The sequence below is a fragment of the Odocoileus virginianus genome, chromosome 4 (assembly GCF_023699985.2).
Source record: "Odocoileus virginianus isolate 20LAN1187 ecotype Illinois chromosome 4, Ovbor_1.2, whole genome shotgun sequence".
NCBI lineage: Eukaryota > Metazoa > Chordata > Mammalia > Artiodactyla > Cervidae > Odocoileus > Odocoileus virginianus.
This window is the reverse complement of record NC_069677.1, coordinates 29384213-29401473: the sequence shown is the minus strand read 5'-3', so window position 1 is coordinate 29401473 and position 17261 is coordinate 29384213. Positions and strand designations below refer to the sequence as shown.

General features: G+C 35.8%; 1 protein-coding gene across 4 annotated transcripts in view; it reads right to left on the bottom strand.

The window, feature by feature from the left end:
• Positions 1-329: 329 nt before the first annotated feature.
• The window catches only part of GNB4 (G protein subunit beta 4), a 68557-nt gene continuing 51625 nt past the window's right edge, over positions 330-17261 (bottom strand). For all 4 annotated transcript variants that reach the window (XM_020879170.2, XM_020879171.2, XM_070466370.1 and 1 more), the window contains 6 exons: positions 16198-16261; positions 14651-14813; positions 13576-13642; positions 13267-13468; positions 7965-8181; positions 330-4687 (listed from right to left, as the gene is read on the bottom strand). In XM_020879170.2, the coding sequence (XP_020734829.1) occupies positions 4581-4687; positions 7965-8181; positions 13267-13468; positions 13576-13642; positions 14651-14813; positions 16198-16261 (820 nt within the window). In that variant the 3' untranslated portion in view covers positions 330-4580. The remainder of the gene's footprint in view (positions 4688-7964; positions 8182-13266; positions 13469-13575; positions 13643-14650; positions 14814-16197; positions 16262-17261) is intronic.

The following is a 17261-nucleotide window of genomic DNA, read 5'->3' as shown; positions in this document are numbered from 1 at the left end:
TTTGATGATTTTTATGGCAAGCATATAAGCTATCTTGGGGAAACTGGCTCATTTTTACCCTAAGGGAGATTTAAGGGAAGAATGACTTAAATTTTGCTTTTTCATGAAAATGTGTGGCCTTTTAACAGTAGGCCAGCATTCACAGTACTATAGGATAGGTCATTGGACCTCCAATCTCTTCCTTGCTTCTGGCAGCCCATTCATTTTTCATGACGAGAATGCTTAGATAAAGGAGTCAGAGCTGAGCATGAACTGCTGGGCTTGGAGTTTAGTTCTGAGACTTAAAAAAGTAATCCTACTAAAAACTGATTAAAACAGGCTGCATGAAATCTGGTTAAAAGCACTTTATTGATTACAATATCAGTTCACAGCAACATTATTTCACAGAGCTACTATACAAATAAAGGAATGAATTACTGCAAGAATGATTCAAGAATACTGTTAAGTTGTGATACAAGTCCATAGTTTGGTTTAAAGCTTTTTTCTAAGAGCTTTAATCTAATACATTCACCTTTCCCACAGACTACTGACATTCAGGTTCAGTTGGCCACAAGTGTTGTAGAAACCACACTAGGTGAAGAAAAACATTTTAATCAACTTAAAAAAACCCATTTAGATATGAATGCCTTTGGATAAGAATATGCAAATACAAGTATTCAGATGCTTCTTTGAGAAGAGAAAACAATAGGATAGAGCACCATTGTGTAAGAGACAGAAAAGGCTTGAAATATCTACCAAGTATATCACTGAAGTTCTATTAATTAAAAAATACTGTATGATGTAAGATTTTGTCGGGCACACTTAACACCAATTGAAACATTTAACCAGTTTTTCCATATGCTGCATTAGTCAACTATTTTATAGGCTCAATAACTGGTTTTAAGAAAAAAGACTTAGGAAATTTTATCAACATGCAAACAAATTTGCTAAACACAAGTTGTACCATCATTCTGATTAATAAATTACTTTTTAAAACAATGCTAGCTTAGACATTCAACTACAGACCATTTTATTGAGTACCTATTATAACCAATACTGTTAAATATAGCACTGAATTTAAGGCAACTTACAATGAACAATGGGAGAAGAAGCAGTAAATATGAAGGGTGCATCACATTGTATTTAATCTAATTTAAAATACCAATATTATCCACTGTGCTACCATTTCTCACAAGATAGTCTGGTGGGTGTTTTCAAAATTCTAACGAGGTAAGAAATAATTTAAAATTTTGCTTTCCACGATGGCAAAAGGGAAATTAGAAACTGAACATAATTTCAAAATGTTTTTAAGCCTAACTCACACCCTAAAGATTTTAGAAAGAACCTGTTTATTACTAAAATCATAGGCCCATTTGGGAGATTGTTTAATCAGTTTCCATTACATTTAAACACATCAAGAGGTAAGCCGCAAGTATTTGACTATTATAAACTGTGAGACACTAACCAATAAGCATAAATTTCCCTGAACATCTTCATTTTTAAAACAGAATCTAAATTTATTTCTAAATCTAAAACGTCAAAAGTGTTGAAGAAGGTTAGTTATATAACATTAACAGTATTTTTTTAGCAACTTCAAAAATTTCATTTTGTCACCTGAAGAAGCCAAGGTTTATTTCTCTTGCAATAGGTTAACTTTAAAATTACTTAACATATTCCAGAAGCACCTACCTCTGTTATGTCTAAGAGACTAGTTTACTATCATCATGCAGTATTAATCAGTTCAGATGAGTCTAAATTAAAACAAGGAGACTACCTACGAGGTAAGCCCTCTTGCAGAATTAAGAAGTATCTACTTAAGTATCTCTTGAGACATTAAGCCTAAATCTTTGCCTCTCTGAAGATGGAACTCAATATGCTGTTGTAACCATGGATTCACAACTATAAAAATTTGAGCTAGGGAAGAAACTTGGATGGTTAGTCTAAATCTCTAGTAGCACAGCTGCCAAAAATGAGGCCGGTCCATCGAAGTGGAGGCAGTGTCCTTGCTAACAGCATGAAGCGCTTTTTTGAGAAGGTTTATGGGTTGATGTGCTGAACACAAGGCCATCACCCCACTTTTAGAAAAGAATATTTGCCTTTAAAATACTGTCATATCTCACCTGTTCTTTATGTAGTGATTCAAGAATCTACAAACCCAACTGAGGCACATTATGTTTAAATGTTTCTTAGGTAAAAAGAAAATAAATCACGCACCAGAACTGCAATATTGATGCAAATTCCTCAAAACTACATTTGGCTTTTTTTTTAATTTGGAAAAACTAAGATTCAAGCTATACTGTGCTTCTACAAAATATACCAAATTCAGGAAGTTTTAAATAGACAATCAAATGAACTCAGACTGCAAGTACACAGATTTAGCAAGTGGGACCCATATCACTAGATAACAAAAGTTTTAACCTGTGAGTTAATTAATATGGTATCACCATTTGGTCATATGTATAATCAGCCATGATAGTGTTGCCTAGTACATGTTTAATTATGATAACTGCCTTTTAACCACCTACAAAAAGTTTAATAATATTAAATTATTTTTATTAACATGTTTAAGACAACATAATTCTTACAGTCTGTGTGCCTCTAAATTATCTTGTTAACTAGTGGAGATACTCTTCATATATATAAGGCAATTTTGCACATGGCTACAAGTGTTTGCTTCAACAGGATTTTGGAATAAACTGCTACACTACATGGTAATCCTCAACTCCTATTTTTGCAAATGACTGTCCCTTTAAAATTATCTTGCCTTACCTCAAAGAGCTGTTCTTTATATCACTCTTAAATAGTCCACAAACATTAAAATCAAAAGTCCGCAGAAATCCTGTTATATGTATATAAATATACATTCATGCCTGCCATCTACAGCAGTCTGGGTTTTTTTTTGGTCCTATATCTGATCTTCCTTTTTCCATTCTATTCTCTCTTTAGTATCTTAAAACAGTTACTTCCTTATGGCTGATGTACTTATTAGCACATCCACAATATAAAACTGTAAATTTACAAGTAAAATTTGGGAGTATTTAGGATTACAGGTGATCAAAAGTTAACAGATCTAGCTCAATAGTAACTGACACAGTTTACTAAGTTACAAAACACAATGCACCTCTATATTAGAAAAACTCCATGACTTCACTATCAAGCAAGACTTAACAGTCTTCTGTTGTCAATCATTTAGATTATTTGTAAGAGAAAACCCAAGAGCAAAAGTATCTTTGTTTAAATTTAAGGGGGCTCATTCTAGTAATAAACACATAATATCACTGACAAGCAGAGAAATTGCTTAGTATTTTCCTCTGACTCCTTTAAGAACTGCCCTTGGAATTTTCTTTTGGCTTTAAAGTGGGGATCACTTTGATCTAGGTATCCTTTGAAGCAAAATCACTTAGAAACCAGTATTTGGTCCTAGTGGGAGGAAACGGTACAAAAGATCAAAAAGCTTGAATGTTTACTTTTAAAATTTTTCAAGACACAGAGCTAACATCAATTCAGGTTTTATATGAACATAAATTCATAAAGCAATTGTGTGTTACAATATAACAAATAGATTTGTTAGATTTTCTACTTCTTTCAAAATCATAATGCCATCACACACTATGTGTCCTTCCTAGATACATACTGATGGAAACACTGGGAAAATTTCTTAAGATGCAAAGACAGTCCAAATGTTCATCAGAGTGCACCCTGCAAACTTAGCTCTAGGAGATGAAATCAGTAGGAAAGCCTAACTAGTTAGAATGCTCAGTATCACTTGATCATATCCAACTTTAAAAAATAAGAACAATTCATGTGATTACTGCTATCTACCTGTTAATATAATACGAGTTTCCTATGTATGTCTCAAATTTCAGAGTGAAATTCCCTGGCCTTTAGATTATGTCCCCTTTAAAGGACTCAACATGAGCATTTAAATTAATAACATGGCAGAGTATGAGGCAGAAACTATTGATACTCACACGGAATCTCCTCAGTGATACCTATGTCTGACGGCATTTTTTTTTTTAACTTCTTCCATCCCGGCTGCCACATAACACTGAGCTATAGAGTAGGTCCCTGTCGTCAGCATTCTTAAACAGTAAGCAACCAGGATTTCTTTCAGATCAAAAAGAAAGCCGGAGTTCAAGGAGATCTTTAAACATCAGTACACACATGTATGGTCTCACTTCCATGTATTACTGTGCCTGTTCCTCCACTACAGAACACAAAAATGCGATACTTCTATATAAAATTTAAAATGTAATTCTGAAAAAATGCAAACATACATTCTAACATGATAGGTTGCTGTAATGTGTACATTTCTGTCTACACAAAGAAAGTAAAGAATTAGACAATACAAGCAAGAATTCATCAAGGTTAAATGAGCTCAACTCCTCAGATTGATACACTGGTCCTGATCTCAGCAAGCACCTTTACCTTGTTTTCACCTTTTTTATTTTGTAGTTTACTGAAAGCTTCTTTTTTGTATATAATAATCTCAATAGAAAAATCTTCACCTGCAAATATAAGGTAAATTCTTTTTCACAGCTATAGGCTGTAGTACTGATTTCTCCAGGTATCAGTGGAGAATGGTAAATTTGCATGTATTGTTAATTCCAGATTCTAAGAAAACTGTCCCAAGACCCTGTTGCCACAGCCATGCCATCATCAGTTACACCTAAACAGCTGACACGGTTGTCATGACCAGCAAGAACACCTGAAAGACAAAAGTTCAGTAAAAAGTTAGCGATGGGCAAGTTTTAGGATTAAACAAGGGTATGCAGAAAGATCTCAGAAGGGTACTTATGGGCAGGAATATAAAATAAAATTTCTTTGTATTACATGAATTTCTGACATATGCATCATGTTTTTCATTTTTGAAAAATGTATAACTGCTTTCTTATATTCAAAATCATCTCTTCAAAAACATGTAGGCTTTTATGTCACTAATAAGTTCATGGTACTTCTGAATTTTGCTAATAAGCTGTTACAACAAAAACAAAATTTTAAATGAAATCAATGAACTTTTACCACCACCACAACAAAAACTAAGAATGCACCACCAAAAATACCAACAAAATTTACTCTATTCCTTTAACCACTAACACTGGAATGTTTTGGTCATAACTCTGTGAAGCCATCAAACTCATATCTAGTTTTAGTTTCTTTTGAATTATTAAGCTTATCTGATCTTAGGACCACCAGACAGGATAAAATTAAATATTCCAAACTGGGAGGAAAATGAGAGATGTAGAGATTTAAAAGAAAAATCGGACTATATCAAATTCTCAGTAAGAGTCTTTCTTTAACATACTGTTTGAGTTTGCAATATCTCTCACATGTATTCAGCATATCATTTGCACCCAATTTCTGGCACAGAAGTTAATCTTGTGTAACTCTTTAATATTCTCTGCAGTACCTTCTGTATAGCAATGTTTGGAAAAAGGCAAATTTACCATTATGGGTTGAAATTACAAAAAATGACCATTGTGACTAAATACTCCAAATCATATTGGAAAGAAGAATGAATTAGCAATTCATGTCACAATTCAATTTTAAGGTGAAAGTAGCCAGTTGAGTCAACCTGAAACCAAACAGCTATCAGCAAAGCAAAACTAAATCTCAAGCAGATGTTAAAAAATAGGAAAAACACATTTCTATTTTGTTATGGATACTGATTCAATCCAGGCAAAACACCTAATACCACAAAAAAGGAATCAGTTAAACCATGAACTCTGCTGCCGTCTCTTAAGAGAGGTTGTAGAAAATTGTCCCTGGTGATGCTGACACTGCCTCTACTTCAGAAACCTCAAAAACTGTACAGGAATTTAAAACGGTAAGAACACAAGGACAGCAAGGATATGACAGCAACGGCAACAAGTTTGTGAGCTGTATGCTGATTATTAATGGACCCCAAAATGCTGAGTTCCAAGCAAATGGTCTGATAAGCCAACAACAACAAAAATGACTGCAGAAGCTCCAAAGAAGTCAGAAACTAATGGAACCAGGTATCTCTGGAACCACACACAGGCCAAGATGGGGTAGACTAAGACTGCATTAGAAAACATCTGGGCGTCGATTAGACTCTCCAGGTCTCTACCTTTACTCCGTAGATGGCTTATCATCCTGCCCAGAACACAAGACCAGAGACGTGCTAGAGAGACAGAACAAGAGGGTCTCAACTGGAAGAAAACAGGCACAGCTGAGATCGGTGCAGCTACTGAAAGCTGGGGAATAAGCAAAGTTTACTTCCTAATTGTTTTGCACCCCAGCTTTCTTCCTGAAATCAGCCCCGAAGCTGTCAGTCAACTTAGAGATTCCAGGTAGAAAAGTGGAAAAATCCACCTCAGAGAACACAGCAGGCCCAAGAGGGAAAAGGATATAAGACATGTCAGAAATTCCCCAATGAAAGCCTGGCCAGATCATTGTTCAGTGAGGCCTACTGTCAGTACACCCTAGGCATACAGAAGGCTTTCAGACAGTTTTAATGCCTTACTCTTAAGGATAAATAAGAGGCTAAAAATCATGAGTTTCAAGGAAATAGATTAATACAGGGGACTGAAAAAAATAAGGGGGAGAAAAGGCAACTTGGAAACCAAAAGATTATGCTTAAAGAAAACTTCAAGAAAGGCTTTTGTTAATGACCCTACAGAAACAAAAGACTTTTATTCATGGAAAAAAGAATGCCCTTAAAAAAAAAAAAATCTCAAAAAGATGGTAGCAAAAATGGAAAACCAAAGCTTAACAGACAGTTCATGGAAAGAAAAGGCAAGGATTTCTCCCAGAACATACAGGAAAAAAAAGACAGATGGAAAATAGGAGAGAAACTAAGTCAAAGGAAAGTCCAAGAAGTCCAACATCAGAATAATGGGAGTCCTACAAAGAGAATGATGATGGAGAAAAAATGTGCAACTGATGAAATGAGCCCCCTAAAACTTCCCAGTGCTAGAAGGTATACGTTTTAAGATCTAAAAGGTCCACTGAATACTCAGAATGATAGACAGAAATGAATCTACCCCCAGACATAGCAAAACTTGCAGAAAGTTTGAAGAGTAATGAGAAGCACATCAAAAGTAAGAATGTGAGCCAAAAATTAAGAGGCCCAATAATCTGACCCTAGAGAATATTAAGAAGCTGCATCACAAAAGAAGTCATACATACATATATATATATATATGTATATATATGTATGTATGTCACTGCTCAGCAGTAAGTACAGTTTTAAAAATTCTTAAGTGTGTAATCAATAAATAGAATTCACTACATGGGAAAAATTGGAAGATGGAAGCTGCGGTGGGAGGAAGGATGTTAAAGCCAAACCTCAAGAGAGAATGCCTGAAAGTTAAGAGAAAAAAAAAAAACCAATACAGGTATGTTATTTAAAGATATGGAAATAAATACTTAAAAGTAGCTACCTTTCGGAGCAGAAAATATGGGCTGAGGTCAGAAGACTGCTGTGTTTCAGTAATAACCTATGTGGACCTAGCTGATTCTTTGCATATAAGTTTGATTCTAAAAACATTTAAGTCACTCTGTAATTTGTTATTAATGAGAGTCCCCAATACAACTTGATGCTAGAATTTCAGACGCTGCAGGGGAGAACTCAAAAGAGTATGAGATTAAGAGGAGATGGTAGTTCTATGCCCTTTCCTGGACAAGATCTGAACCAAAAAGAGGATGCAAAGCAGTTACAATGTTTCCTGTCAGATTATAAGCAAACTGTAATCTGAAGATCACAGTAAACTATATTCACTATTCATCTTTATGTCAAAACTTACCAAACATGAAAATATAGAATCAGATATTACTCTTTAGAAAATAGAAACATAAATGCAGTTTATGAACTATAACTGAACTCAAAGGTTAACAACAAACATGAATGAAAACTGCCAGGTTGCCATTCCCCAGGGTGTCCAGGAGACCTCAAAAACAACTGACAGGAGACTTCATGTTTCCTGGCAAAATCAAAAACTAATGTGTACCAATTTACTGACCTGCACGATCTCCTTTGAGTGTGTCCCATACGTTACAATTGAAGTCATCATAGCCAGCTAACAGGAGACGCCCACTTTTTGAGAAAGCTACGGAAGTGATCCCACAGATGATATTGTCATGAGAATACAATAATAACTCTTGGTCTGCACGAAGGTCAAACAGCCGGCAAGTGGCATCATCAGAGCCAGTGGCAAAGGCATATCCATTTGGGAAAAACTATAAAGAAAAGCAACAAACACTTATTCCATAGAAGTAAAAAAAAATTATGTAAGGCAGTGTAATGATGGACGCTGGGGTAAAACAGTTCAGTTCAGTAGCTCAGTAGTGTCCGATTCTTTATGACCCCCAGGGACTGCAGCATGCCAGGCTTCCCTGTCCATCACCAACTCCCAGAGCTTGCTCAAACTCCTGTCCATTGAGCCGGTGATGCCATCCAACCATCTCATCCTCTGTCATCCCCTTCTCCTCCTGCCTTCAATCTTTCCCAGCATCACGGTCTTTTCCAATGAGTCAGTTCTTCGCATCAGGTGGCCAAAATATTGGAATTTCAGCTTCAGTATCAGTCCTTCCAATGAATATTCAGGACTGATTTCCTTTAGGACAGACTGGATAGATCTCCTTGTAGTCCAAAGGACTCTCAGGAGTGGGTAAGAAAGACCGAGATTCAAATTTCAACTTGGCTTTGGATCAGGTGAGTGAGTTTAGGCACTGAAGATCCCTGAACACTTGGGCCTTGTGCATGTTGTGTGCCAAGTCGTTTCAGTCACGTCTGACTCTTTGCAACCCTATGGACTGCAGTCCGCCAGGCTTCTCTGTCCATGGGATTCTCCAAACAAGAATACTGGAGCGGGTTGCCATGGCCTCCTCCGGGGGATCTTTCTGACCCAGGGATCAAACCTGCATCTCTTATGTCTCCTGCATTGGCAGGCAGGTTCTCTACCACTAGTGCCACCTTAGTTTCAGCTTTAGCAGGTTGGTTAGGGCAAAGTGAAATAACACATGCAAAGGGCCCATAACACATTGTTCAGCACAAGACAGATATTCAATAAATCCTGGCTCTGGTCCTCTGCTCTTGTTTAGTCACTAAGTCGTGTCTGACTTTTTTGCAACCCCTTGGACTGTAGCCTGCCAGGCTCCTCTGTCCATGGAATTTCCCAGGCAAATCCTTCCTTCTCCAGATCTTCCCAACCCAGGGATAAAACCCACATCTCCTGCTTTGTAGGTGGAAACTTTACCCTTGAGTCACCAGGGAAGCCCCTAATCCTCCACATGTTTTACTAGAACATTTAAATCAAATATTACCATTTACAGTATTTAAATATGTATGTGGACTCAAAGACATGTTCCAAAAACCTCATTATGAGAAATAAATAGAAACACTTTATAAAAGAGAACATAAATCATCCAGTTAGGCTAGGTTATAAAGTGAAGCTAGCAGTAGACTAAATGATCTCATGCGCGTGCATGCAAACACACACACAGAAAAAAAACTATGCATTATTAGTTTGTGAATCTCATTTCTCAGATATTGTGGCACTACTCAACACTTTTTACAAAGAAGAAATCAATTTTCTTCACATATCTACTGGTCATATGTATTGCTTTTTTAGGACCTGTTGATCTGCAGGAATAAAATGAAGAATAAGTTTGTTTACTTTGTGGCAAATACAGCTTATCATTTTCCTTCTAATATTGTTTACTTTTTTAAAAATATAAAGCAATTTTTTGGAGGTATCACAGGCCCTGATTTGAAACTATACTACAAAGCTACAGTAATCAAAAGAGTATGTTACTGACACTAAAAGAGATACACAGATCAATGGGACAGAATAGCCCAGAAATAAACCCATAAAAACATAGTCAACAACAAAGGAGGCAAGAATATACAATGAGGAAAAGACATAAATGGTGTTGGGAAAACTGGCCAGCTCCATGCAAAGGCATCAAACTGGATGACTTTCTCATACCATATATAAAAATAAAATCAAATGGATTAAATACTTAGATGTATAAATTTGAAACCATAAATCTCCTAGAAGATAACATAGGAAGTATGTTTTTGTTCTTTTTTTCTGCACTGTGTGGCTTGTGGGATTTTAGTTCCCAGACCAGGGATCAAACTCAGGCCCTTGGCAGTGAAAGCACGGAGTCCTAACCACTGGACTGCCGGGGAATTCCCAGGCAGTATGCTCTTTGACACAGGTCTTAGCAATATTTCTTTTTGGATCTGCCCCCTCAGGCAAGGAAAGCAAAAGCAAAAATAAACAGATGCAACTAAATCAAACTAGAAAAAGCTTTTGCACATGAAGGAAACTATTGAGAAAAGGAAAAGGCAGCCTTCTAGGTGAGAGAGGATGCTTACAAACAGTATATCCAGAACAAGGTTAATACTCAAAACATGCGGACAATCTGCAAAACTCAGTATCAAAAAGCCAAATAATCTGCTTAAAATACAGGCAGGGTAGGACTAAAAAGCCATTTTTCCAAAGAAGACATACAAACAGCAAAGGGACACACGAAAAGATGCTCGACATCACTAATCATCAGGGAAATGCAAAAATAAAGATATCTTAAAAAGCTACAAATATTTAAAACTATAGAAGCTACTTCTAAATAACTTCATGGATCAAAGAGATCAAAAGGAAAATTTTCACTAAACGAAAATGAATCAAAATTTGTGGAATGTAGCAAAAAGCAATGCTTAGAAAGAAACTTATAACTTTAAGTTCCAATATTAGAAAAGAGAAAAGGTTTCAAACCAATGATACCAGCTTCTGCCTTAAGAAATGAGAAAAAAAAAAAAGGAAATGAGAAACAGGAGAGCAAACAAAACCCATGTAAGCAGAAGAAAAGAAATAATAAACAGTGAAAAATCAATCAGAGAACAGGCTCTTTGATGCCAAAAAATGGTTCTTTGAGAAGATAAGTTAAAAAAAAACTGATACAGTTGTGTCTGACTCTTTGTGACCCCATGGACTGTAGCCCACCAAGCTCCTCTGTCCATGGGATTTTCCAGGCAAGAATACTGGAGTGAGTTGCCATTTCCTTCTCCAGGGGAATGTTCCCCAGCCAGGGATCAGACCTGGATCTCCTGCATTGTAGGCAGATTCTTTACCAACTAAGCTACCAGGGAAGCCCTGATAAACCTTTAACCAAATGCATTAGTTTGCTAGGCCTCCTGTAACAAAGGATCATAAACTGAATGGCTTAAACAACAGAAATTTATCATTTCATAGGTCTGGAGGGTAGAAGTCTGAAATCAAGGTGTCTGAGGCCTAAAAAGGGTCTGTTAGGACAATCTCCTTGGTTTATAGATGGGCTATCTTCCTATGTCTCTTCACACTGTTAACACTGTGTGTTTGTCTCTAAATTTCCCTTTCTAAGAGCAAGAGTCATATTGGATTAAGGGGGGACCCCAATCCAGGATGACTCAACTAATTAATTACATCGACAATAACTATTTTCAAATAAGGTCACATTCTGAGGTACTAGGGGGTTAGGACTTCAACATGTAAATTTTTAGAGTATTCAATTCAACCTACAAGACCAATCAGGAAAAAACAAACAGAGAAGTTACCAATATCATGAACGAGATACCCTATAGATTCCATAGCTATCAAAAAAAAAAAAAAAAGGGAATATTATGAACAACCGTAAGCTAATACATCTGATAACACAGGTTACAGAGCCAAATTTCTTGAAAGGCAAATTACCAAAGCTTACTCAAGCGGAAACGGATAGCTTAAGTAGGCCTAAATCTAATTAGGACATTAAATTTTTAGTTAAATTTCTTCTCACACAAGAAAACTTCCTTGGCCAGACAGAAAAGTCAACCAAACAATTAAGGATGAAATCTTATCAATTCCACACAAAGTGTTAGATTCCCAGCTCCTCCTATGAGTCTAGCATTAAGCTAATACCAAAGTGGGAACAAAATTCCTCAAGAAATGAAAAATCATATCATAACATCAATACGGATGTAAATCTTATAATTACAACAAATCAAAATCCACCAGTAAATAAAAAATGATTAGGCATTATAGGCAAGTGAGGCTAAATGTAGGGTTAGGTTAATATTTGAAATTCAACTCATGTAAATTTACCATTTAGCAGACTGAAAAAGAAAAAACCACATGATCATCTCAATAGATGAAAAAGGGGCCTTTGATAAACTTCAACACTCATTCTTGATAAATGTGCAGCAAACTAGAAACAGAAGAGATCATCAAGTTGATAAAGGTGGTGGGGATGTGAGATGGACAGGATTGTATGTGCCTGCTCTAAAATTCTACTCTGCAAGCCAGGTTGGCCTAATAGCAGTGGAGGTCACAGAGCCTTTACTTTCTCTGATATTCTCTAAAAGGTGATATAAAAGTGACTGTCGATATATACATGATAAATAAAATTTATCCCAAAAATATCTTCTTGCAAAAGAAGATCAGAGTACATCTTATACATATACATAGTAGCAATTACAGTACTTTTGGAAAATCCAGTCATCTGTATACGTTCTGAAATCTGATCTGCATAGTCTAATTTACCTAAGTCAAGGAATATCCCACTTTCTAATGCCCCTCCCCTCAATCCTGATGGATAAACCATTTTGATTGTCATTCAAAATGTCTTTTGGCTTTAATTTATACACGTATGTCTAGTTCACTTTCATATATACGGAGTTATTATCTGGCTTAATCTATTTGTGGCTACATGTCTGAATTGTTTTTTCCTTAATATGAAGGAGCTAATAAATAATTTATACTATTTACTGAGCATCCATCTCGTTTCATTTAGTTTCCACACCACGGTAGCATTATTCCTACCAAGGAATGTGTGGCTCACAGAGGTTAAGTAGCCCACCTGATCTCACACAGCTGATTCCCAGATTACTAAGATTCAATCCAGGGTTTGGCGGATTTCAAAAGCTATGCTCTCTACAGTAAACAGTCACCTCTGTCTTTCTGACTGCTCTCTCTTGGGGTTGTTCTCCTGACTGTGGGGAAAAGAGACACTGTTCTCCTCTGAACACAGCTGATACTCTGGATCCACTTTTTTTGTTCAAGATTATCTTGCCCTGTAAATCTAGAAATTAAACTTATTCCTGTTACCCTGCAAATGAAGACTTAGGCCTATTAAAACCTTTCCATTAAAAAAAAAATCAAACTTTTATTATTTTGGGATTAAATGTTGTTAAGAGCACTTTATTTATGGAATCCTTAAAGGAAATTTGTTGTTAAAATCATACTATGGAGTTCAACACTTTATATGCACAATAAACTTTCCTTAGAAATGCCGCTCACTTACACTGACGGCATTAATATCCGACACATGCCCAGTGAAGGACTGTCTGCACATTCCATCTCGAATATCCCATAATTTTGAAGAGGCATCACAAGCACCAGAAACGAAAGTCCTCATGTCAGGACTCAGAGAAAGACTCATCACATCCCCAGAATGCCCAGTGAAGGCGGTGGTCTGCTGGGCGGTTTCAATGTCCCATAAAGCACTACGGTAAAAAATAGACAGAAATAATTAATGACTGTTCTCCCCTCTTACTCTAGTTCCTACCACCACGCTCAACCTCAAAGTAGTAATCTTCTGGAATACACTTACCAAGTTGTGTCTCCTGAACTTGTAACTATTTGGCTATCATCTAAAAACCGACAGCAGGACAAGTAGCCTACAGCACAGAGATAACAAATGTTAGGTTATCACTGATTAATTCAATTACCATACAAAAGAGTAATATGTATTTTAAAAATATAATACCTGGGCAACAAGTGTTTGTTAGTAAAATCTATAGTTCTACTTTTTTTTTTTTAGTTCTACTTTTAATAACTTCCAATTCTATGCTGCTTGCAACTTTATTTTACCAACAAACCCTCTCTTAGGTATTTACTATGTCAATGGCTCTGAAAGTTACAAACTTGAGTAAAAGACATAGTCCCTTCCACCTACTACAATTACCTAGGAGAAGGATACTCCTTAATACAAATATTATCTATTATCTATAGCAGATTGGGTTAAGTACCTCGGAGAAATACTTTAAAAACCTCAGTGAAAGCTTCATTAAAAAGGTGGATTAGAAAAAAAAAAAGGTGGATTCGAATGCTCAGAATTCACCAGTTGTTCAAAATATGGAAATAGCAGGAGAAATACCATTATAGAGATTTTATAAAAAGCATAGCCAAACAGTACTTCCAAGAATTCAGAGAGGCTTAAACCTGGTAAGTGGCAACAAATTCCTATGAACACTGCTAACCAAATACTATACTGATGAACTACGGTGTGTACACTAATAAAGCAATGCATTATTACACAGTGGAAAAATATTTCATAAATGTAGCTTGATACAAACTTTCAACTACCTAATGAAGCATCCAAATACTATAATTGTTATAGGTTTGCAGAGAATACAGAAAATCGTATTTGCTTTCTTTCTGTATTCATTATTGTTTGAATTTTTGCAGTAAGTAATTTCTATAAAACAATACTATTTTTCAAAGAAAAATAGAAGTAGAGTCATCATTTGTATAAATAAAAAGTCAATGCTTCTCAGATTCACAGTAATTTCCATTCTCACTTAAACATGAATCCTTTGGTCAGTTGAGCCCCTTTGTCCCCCTTTCTCCTTGATCTTCAGAGAAGTCAAATTTGGGAGGACAGGCCAGCATGCAGCGAAGCTCACCTGTGTGACCCGGTAACTCTCGGCTCACTCTCACATTTCCCTCTCTGGTTTTTAAGTTATATATAGAGCAGATGTTGTCCAGCCCTCCACAAGCAACGTAATTACCAGAGGGAGCATAGGCGCAAGTCATCACCCAGGAAGACCGCAGAGGGATAGCATGCATCTGCAGAACAAACACAATACAAAAACTAAGCTTACGAAAGTCATTGATTTTTCAACCTATTTACAGTGAAGCAGACATTACTAAAACGTAAACATATCTTAAAAATAAGCCAAGTAAAATAAAGAATACAATGAACGGAGAAACTGAATAAAGAAAACCACAACGCACACTAAAATGCCCGTTATATTTTCTGCATATTGCAAATCATTTGGATTTACTTCTTCTTTTCAGAAAGTATTCTTTTAGGAAGAACAAAGACACAGAATGTTTCAACACTAATAGAGCTGTTTGAAATATTAAGTATAAAATGTTAAAAAAAAAAAACCTTAATATAATTCTTGGCTTTTTGCAGTAGTGTTCAAAAGAGGAATTTCCTACAACAGAACACTGAACAATACAAGAACTGGAGTTGAATAGAATGGTCCTTCCATGAAGAGCTATGTTTTTCTAATAACTCGTATTCTGGGCTTGAACAAGGGTAATAGTTTGCACTGATCTATTCACACCATTGTCTGATGTCTTATTACCCAACACCAAGCATCTGCAAATCAGGTAGCACAGTTTAATGTGAATGGGAACACATCAAGGCTAAATGGCCCAGACACAGAATCAACATATTATGTGATTACTATGCTCTTACTTAACCCAAAAGAGTATTTTTCATTTTAGAATAATATAGCTGAAAGTCATTGACTGACACCAAAAAACTAAGAAAACTATTATACTATAAATCTATCCTAGCTAGCTTTTTAATTCTCAACCAGGCTGAAGTTCCTGTTTGCTTCATAAAATATTACTTCTATATCTTTAATGGAAACAGTGGTATAAGCGGAAAACATTTTACTTGTGAGCATCTTCTTGGAGCTTTTCCACTACCACTCAACACCCTTACATCAGGAATTCTTTCCAGGATACATATTAGAAGAACTCACTAGTATTTACCACCAAGGGATCTAAACAAGTTGTAATCTGCCTCCAACCTATTGAATCTTCTGAACAGCCCAGAAACACAAATCAATGCCTAGCATTCCAGCTTATCCACAACTAAAAATAAAAACTATAAGGTCACTGTCACATTAGGAAATGGGAACTTCACAAAAATCATTTATATATAAAACTGATGCACGCTATCTTTTAATATTTGAGTATGAAATAGGGGATTCAAGACACATTGAACTGTATTCCTAGAGTTGTCTTTGGGGATAAAAAAAGGGCTAAATATTAAAAGCAAATACTAGGCCTAAAGAGAGGACCTAAGTAAAAATTAATGGAATAAATTTATCCCAGGAAGAAATTATAAGCTTGAAGTAATATAATAAAGGAAAGAACTGGTTTATCAAACCAAATAAAAGGTTATATAAGAGGATGATTAAAAAAATTCTACCTTATTTGTTGTATAGCTATCCCAAATAATTAATTTTCCATCTTGGGAAGCACTGACTAGTAGCCTAGAGGAGCAAACACAAAAATAATGTGACACTTAGAGGAAAAAAGTAGTTTAAATTAATTATGCATTGCATTAATGTAGAACAGTTCAGAAAAGACAAATATAATTTTTCTAATAAAAAAATTGATACCAGGAAACACTCTCAACTTAAAAAATATATATTCTGCATGCCAAAAATTGTCAATATTAAAATTTTTTAGAGATTTTACTAAAAATGTCTCTAGTCATGATTCAGCTTTTTCATGGTGACAACATTCTAGGTATTAGTCACGATTTTGGTAGCTCTTAGTTGACTGGTTTAGTACGTACTGACTTAAATATAATGACAAAGGAGTACATGTAAGTCTAACAACCACGTTTCATTCAATCTAAAAATATCAATTGAGAGCCTGTGACAGAAACGCTGTGTTAACGGCACAACATAGGCGATACCTCCTACCCTTGGGGCCTCTAGCATCTGGTGGAGATAGGATGTTTACTAAAATAAATGAGGTAAGTGAAAATAGTCAGAGGAGTAGTATAAAATAAAGGCCATAGGAAAACAAATGAGGGACACATAACTAAGTTACTCAGGAAGTCTGGTGAAAGAAAACACATCTTGAAAAAACGGAATTTTGAAAGCTGGAGAAATCTGTATTCTATAAAGAGGGCAAGTTCCATGGCAAGAGGTGGAAAAATACAATGGGTGTTTCAAGATCTGTGAATTTCCCAGTTACACAGACTTCATAAGAAATGGAAAAAACAGTTGGGAAAACAGACTGGGCTTAAACAGCAGAAGGCTCTGTCTGCCAGGCTAACTAGGAACTCTTGACTGAAGTTACAGGCCACTGAATTTTTTGTTTTCTTTTGGAATTTTATTTTTCACTACGGTATAAAATTCAAAAGATACAAAAGGACAGATATACAGTGAAAAGAATCACATCTGTGTTCCTATCACTCAGCCACCCATTTCCCTTCACTACAGGTAAATACCGTTATCAGGTTCTTATGTAGTAAGCACT